The following is a 7,052-nucleotide window of genomic DNA, read 5'->3' on the forward strand; positions in this document are numbered from 1 at the left end:
TAAACAAAAAAAGAAAGATGGCTCAACTCGAAGATAAAGCAATTTGGCAAGAAGATGGAGAGGTATATTTCTCTAAATATGTTTATATTAGTGTTTTAAGAACCAACTGATGTAGGATGTATATACACATATTAACCGTGGTTAAAAAAAATTCACTCCATGGTTTGACTTGTATACAAAAATGTATTTTTCATTAGCGTGTGCCACATGAGTCAGCGAAAGCAAGACGTAGGCTAGGCTAGTGAAAGCACCTGATTCGGTTCCGGCGTTTACTGCGGCCAACGCGGCCTAGCTTCAGCAGGTCTCTAGGCTTAGACGATTTATCTTAAGTTTGTTTAACTTATTGAACGTTACGGTTCCAGGCATAATACCTTCTTTGGAATCCCCTTCTTTTTCAATTGATAAAATACAGTATTATTTTCCTAGCCCGCTATCTAGGCCTAGACTAGGCCAGTAGGGGCTAGTTACTACAGCAGGCTAGGCTAGGCCTAGCTAGAGTAGGGCCCTAGCTGGGCCTGCTGTCGCTGAGCTGAGGCCTATTTATTATAAATTATTAGTACAGTATAGTATCATGCATAGGCCTAGCCTACTAGCTAGCTACAGTAGCTAGTAATAGTAGGCCTACTGACACTGTACTTCTTTGGTTAGTAAGATAGCCCATACATAGCTAGTATAGGCCTAGGGCCTAAAGTATAATACATTACAAAACGATAACATTTATAATCATAATAATTAACGCCTGTGATGCAATTATGTTTGTCTTTAAGGAACCAGCAGTTGGAGAAGAGGTCCTGCGCATGTCAACAGATGAAATCATTAGCCTTGCAAGACTTTTGGACAATGAAATAAAAGTAAGTCAACTACTGTATAACAAACCAAATACATGGCAGAGTTTCCTGATATTTTAATTTATTTTATTTATTCTGATATAAAACTTACAACAAGTAGCCGCAAGGCTAAAAACGTTGCATTTACAAAATTACTGTACAATATACTTCTTTTATAACAATAAAAAGGATGTAATAAAAATGAAACTGTACTCTTTCCTAAAGAAAAATTATTTAAAACAATTATATCTTCATTTTTATTATAAGATTATGAAAAGCGAAACTATGAGAATTCAACATGAGTTACAAGCACAAAAGGACAAGATAAAAGAAAACACAGAGAAAATCAAAGTCAACAAGACCCTTCCATATTTAGTATCCAATGTTATTGAGGTAAGAACCCAATTTCTGTCTACCCTTCCTGAAAATAACTAAAATACTTTATTGTTTGAGAATAAAAAAAAGTGTTTTACAAAAGTAGAGAGCTTCACAAAACACAACATTTTAACTTCAGGAAATTTTTAGTTAGATTGGAACACCAAAAAGTGACATTAATTAGACAATTTACAGCTCATACACTAAAATATCACATTTATTGTGTCTTAATGACGGGTCACTGTTATCTCAATAGTAATGTTTACTTGTTTATTTTCCGGCCAGCTTTTAGACGTGGACCCTCAAGACCAAGAGGAAGAAGATGGTGCCAATGTCGACCTAGATTCACAACGTAAAGGCAAATGTGCGGTCATCAAGACGTCTACAAGACAGGTTAGTAATACTATAAGCATCTCTCTGGAAAGATTCAATAAATTTTAAATCGATCAGACTTCGATTACTCTAGTACGATATGATAAAGCCCTAAGTTTAATTCTGTTTATAACATTTGAAAATATTATTATATTGATAAAAGATGTATTTAAAACCAGCAAAATAAATCAAATTATAAGCCATTTTGTAGTTTTTATTAAGGTTAACTCTCGCTGAAAAATAAAGATTTTGCACATCAACAGACAAAATAAACCAGTAGGTAGGTAGGTTTACAAACCTCAGCAAAGCAATGTTTACTGATTAAGTTAAGCTGATTCGGACAGACATATTTTTATATTGGTTTATATTTTGATAAACTTTCACCTATTTATTAGTGATTTAATTACATTTTCAGACATACTTTTTACCTGTTATTGGTCTTGTTGAACCTGAGAACCTCACTCCAGGTGATCTGGTTGGCGTCAACAAAGATTCTTATCTCGTTCTTGAAACATTGCCAGCAGAGTAAGTCTACAAGTTAAAGTTTTAATTTATATTTAATACAATTAACATTAAAAATGTCTACATAAATATATATACAGTATAGGCCTAGTCAACTCTCTGAAAAGCGGAAACTCTCTCAAAACCAGACTTTTCTTAAGGTACAAAACGTCCCAATTCATTTTTACCATTAAAAACACATTCTTAATAGCAGACTTTCCAGAAAACCAAACATATTATGTGTTGGGAGAGTTGACTGTAAATATATTTATTAAGAAAATTGCCAAGGATAACCAAGTGAATTAATTCACTATCACAAGATGTTCTGTATAAAAAAAGTCGTAAACAAATCTTTGAGAGTGGCGTTTCTTTTGTTGTTATGAGAAAACGTTCTGACAGGATTGAAATGCAGAACCCAGAATTAGGTAGCTGTGCATTGTAACCACCAAGCTCCAACCAGGAAGTTGGACAAATCCCTACTCCAACTAAATGTGATAGGTTACCCACTAATACTATTGATAACTAGTTAATAACTTTGAATTTATTTCTTACCTTTTCCTTTCTATTGCTATTCATATAAAATCTATTTGGCCTTTTTTTTTTATTTTAAGCAATTTTACATTACCATGCACAATGTAATGTCTTTTAAAGCCCTTTTTGACTTATTTGAGATTCCGCACATCAACAAAGACTTAACCTGAACCTGACAGAATAAAAACATAGTGTTATTACCAGAGCCTCCAAATTAATGAATTGTTTGTTTTTTACTTAGATACGATTCAAGAGTAAAAGCTATGGAAGTAGATGAGAGACCAACAGAACAATACAGTGATATTGGAGGCTTAGATAAACAGATTCAAGAGGTATGGAATAATATAGTCTGATACATTTAGAAGCATTCTTCCCCCTGTTCGTGAAATTAGCAGAACCCTGAGGTCTGCGTGTAAGCCTCGACTCGAAATCCCGTTTGGTTCTACAGAGAGATTTAAATTTTCACCACTCCCTTTCTTAGCTCGACTCATTAATGATAATGTTTCAATGAATATTGAATAGGCTGGCACTATTTAACTTACCAGTGGACAAATTTTATTATTATTTTTTTTTTTTTTTTTAACCAATTTTACTATTTATACATATTTATATATTCTTTTTATCAAATATTGTAAAATACTACTTTTCAGCCTTTTGGCTGCCGTTGTATTATTGATTTCTTTTTTATGAATAAATATACCTGAATATAATGGACAGAAATTAAACACCAACATCTAGTACTGAAATGAGTTCAAATCATAACAAACCACCCAGGGACACTATTTTCTTTACACAGTGCCTTCTCAATGTTTATGTTGCGAATGATTCCTGGTATATTTATACTTTTGAGTTAAATGGTTAAATATTTCAAAATGTACTTGACTTACTATATGGCAGATTATCTTCATAGCTAAATTTGTGAATGTGGGAGAGGGCATACCTTATCTTTAAAAATTCCTAATAATAATGATTTGTTGATTAGGTAATCTAACATGACACTGAACTCGCCATGGCAAGATAGGAACTCATAACAATGCTTTGATCTTATGTCTGGCTGCAACAAATACCAACAGTACCTCATCATGTTGTTAGATTGCCTTGATTTTACTAAGAGTTTGCTAACTTTGTTTTCTTCTTCCTTAGCTGATAGAAGCAGTAGTACTACCAATGACGCACAGAGAGAGGTTTGACAACATGGGTATCCAACCTCCTAAAGGAGTGTTGCTGTATGGTGCCCCTGGTACAGGGAAAACCCTAATGGCAAGAGCCTGTGCTGCCCAGACAAAGGTAAAGATGGGCAGTTTGTCAGATGTGTGTCTAAATACCATCTTAGTTTGATACCGACTTGACTATGTCATACTTCAACAAGTCATAGCACAACCCAAATCTGCTTGATACAATCAATATAATATGTAATTATGTTTTTATATGTGGAGTTGCAGCTTGGTGGTTAAGATCGCCGTTCCGCAACCTGTGTGTCGTGACCCAATGTTTGGGTCGCAAAAACAAAATTGATGGGTCCCGAAATTGTTTTCTGATATTGAAAATTCATTGTTATCAAATATACACTGATTTATATGTGAAATGTTCTAAGTTTTGTAGGATCTACAATTATTAGAGTGTCGTTTCCGGCCAATGGATCATAATTATAACATTTTTTATTCATATCATTTTCTCTAGTCAACGTTTCTGAAACTAGCTGGACCTCAACTTGTCCAGATGTTTATTGGAGATGGTGCCAAGCTTGTCCGTGATGCATTTGCACTAGCTAAAGAGAAGCAGCCCGCTATCATATTTATCGATGAATTAGATGCGATTGGAACAAAGCGTTTCGATTCTGAGAAGGCAGGAGACAGAGAGGTTCAACGAACTATGTTAGAATTACTTAATCAATTAGATGGCTTTAGTTCAACATCTGAAATCAAGGTAAATAGTTAGTAAATGATTATTAAAGATTATTATAACATAATATGTGTATATAATAAATCCAAAGGCAAATTACTGAAAAAATGACAATGCTGTGGGTATCAGTGGCTGGATGATAAAATAAAACAGCCAGAAAAATTAGCAGAGCTTTCAACAACACTAGCCCTTCATCAGTGCAAGACAATAACATATATACATCAACATAATCTATCATAGATTATGTTTATGTATCTTTATCTGGTGGGTAAGCCTTATAATTATATATACAGTATGATGTTGATTGTAATTTAATAGGACATATTTATGTTAACCCATTTAATCAGATGTATACTTACCCAGGTTTACATTTACCCAGGTGTACATTAACCAAGGTTGTCCCTTATACAAGCGTTCATTAACCTATGTTGGTTTTATTCTAATGACCATGCTCGTTGTAGGTTATTGCTGCTACTAACCGTGTTGACATTCTCGATCCAGCATTGTTGCGATCAGGGCGTCTAGATCGTAAGATTGAATTCCCAAATCCAAACGAGGAAGCCAGAGCGCGAATCATGCAGATTCACTCGCGAAAAATGAATGTTGGGTAAGTGATATACATTTTTTTTTTTTTTTTATTATTTAATCTTTTACAAATAATAGTTTTCATAATGTTCTTAGCTGTTAATTCTATCCCACTTGATAGTGTAAAGTCTTACGAATTTATTAGATTAATTCATTTGATATTTACAGTAAAGATGTAAACTTTGAAGAATTGGCTCGCTGTACAGACGACTTCAATGGAGCTCAATGTAAAGCAGTATGTGTAGAAGCTGTAAGTAACAAATATATTATTTTACTCTCTCTCGAAATATCACTTTTAAAATACAAAATGCATGATATTCATGAGATCATTTACGCATGTCAAGTTTGTCGTATGTGTTTCAATATTCTGTACCTTTAGCTATGTCTACATAGTACTGTCAAAATAGCTGTGAAAAAATTGTGATGTGCCTGAGTATGATAGTGATATGATGTAATCATGTCCATATAATGGGTACATCACATTGTGATAGTATAGACAGACCTTTAAAATGATATCCTTATGCCTTTATAATATGTATAACAATCCTCAGAATAATTGCTTAAGAAATACACTGTGAAAGTAGGCAGGGTTTAGTCTTATTTGTTATTAGAGAGGTTTCGCAATCTTACGAATACGAAAACGGATACGTCACGCACACGTATTCGTTTTCGTAAGCCAGTAAAAATCTGTTTCGCATGGTAACAAAATATTGAGGGCGCCGTCCAAAATATGACTTCGGTAAATTTGCAAATGTGCAAAATAGATCAAAAACTATACTCGTTTTGTAGTTACGAATATGACTGGTGATATTCGTCAACACAAATACGCTTTACGGATATGAAATGGGGATCAGCTCAAAAGTTTCACAAATGTGTGACGTATTCGTTTTCGTTATCGTATTATTAAGGTTGCGAAACCTCCCTAATATCTACTACAGCTATTTTTACCCATTACCATCTCTGTTATCAGATCAACGTGTTGTACCATCTTGCTCACTTTCATGAACATTATTATAACCATTCTAATTATTGTAATATTCTTGTTTTTAAGGGTATGATCGCTTTGAGGAGTGGAGCGCCTGAGCTTTGCCATGAAGATTATATGGATGGTATTCTAGAAGTACAATCAAAGAAGAAAGCCAATCTTAACTACTATGCTTAAATACACTGTACCACACTCATACTGTACCTAATGTCCAGTCCAGTAAGGCCAAATATTTGGTTTGCATAACCTAAACTGTCCAATATTATTGAAATGTGTTGTAAAGAAATACAAAGTTAAATCATCTTCATCAACCAGACAATATTTATATTTTATGCCCAGAAAGAGTAATTTTATTATTTTTTTATACCTCCCCACAAGGTATTTTACTGGGATGCAATGCTAAAAATGATTACATTTATTTGGCCTAATTCATAACTTGATTTCTTGGGACATGCAATAGAACAATTTTAGCTTGGCATACTGGTATGTCTAATTATTATTCTGAATATCTTGGCAAGTTCATTCTAAACAAAAGCGACAAAAACTCAAATGTATTAACTGTGCATGCATATAAACACTGTAAACTGTGTCTATGCTTTTGTATTAACTATGCTACAATTAAAATCACTTTTTAAGTGACAGAATTAATATTATTGAAAACTTTGTCCAGTCTGTTTATTTTAATGGTGTATTCTTGAATAAAGATTCCAAATTTAAGCTATAAAGGACTGTCCACACTATCAAACTAGTTTAACAAAAAAAGTGTGATGTGTTCACAAACATAATAGTGATATTACATCATCATTTCTATATATGGGCACATCACATTTTTTGTCACATAAAGTTTGACAGAAACATCAATGTTCTTTTAATTTAATAAGTTTAACATGACGTCATGAGTGACAAGAAATATCTGAGACTAGAATGTTAAATATAACAGAGTAGTCAGGCAAAGTTGATAATGTCTTCCTGTC

General features: G+C 33.4%; 1 protein-coding gene across 2 annotated transcripts; it reads left to right on the forward strand.

The window, feature by feature from the left end:
* Positions 1–11: 11 nt before the first annotated feature.
* Positions 12–6,738, forward strand: LOC140055732 (26S proteasome regulatory subunit 6A-B). Of its 2 annotated transcripts, none has more exons than XM_072101115.1 (11): positions 12–62; positions 768–851; positions 1,095–1,220; positions 1,488–1,595; positions 1,990–2,099; positions 2,848–2,938; positions 3,750–3,893; positions 4,287–4,532; positions 4,970–5,115; positions 5,262–5,343; positions 6,145–6,738. In XM_072101115.1, the coding sequence occupies exons 1-11, from the start codon at positions 18–20 to the stop codon at positions 6,253–6,255; spliced, it is 1,293 nt and encodes a 430-aa protein (XP_071957216.1). In that variant the 5' UTR covers positions 12–17; the 3' UTR covers positions 6,256–6,738. The 2 variants fall into 2 exon arrangements, with proteins under 2 accessions (XP_071957216.1, XP_071957215.1); XM_072101114.1 differs by lacking the exon at positions 12–62 and adding an exon at positions 310–329.
* Positions 6,739–7,052: the final 314 nt, after the last annotated feature.

Source organism: Antedon mediterranea, chromosome 7 (genome assembly GCF_964355755.1).
Source record: "Antedon mediterranea chromosome 7, ecAntMedi1.1, whole genome shotgun sequence".
NCBI classification, from domain to species: Eukaryota; Metazoa; Echinodermata; class Crinoidea; order Comatulida; family Antedonidae; genus Antedon; species Antedon mediterranea.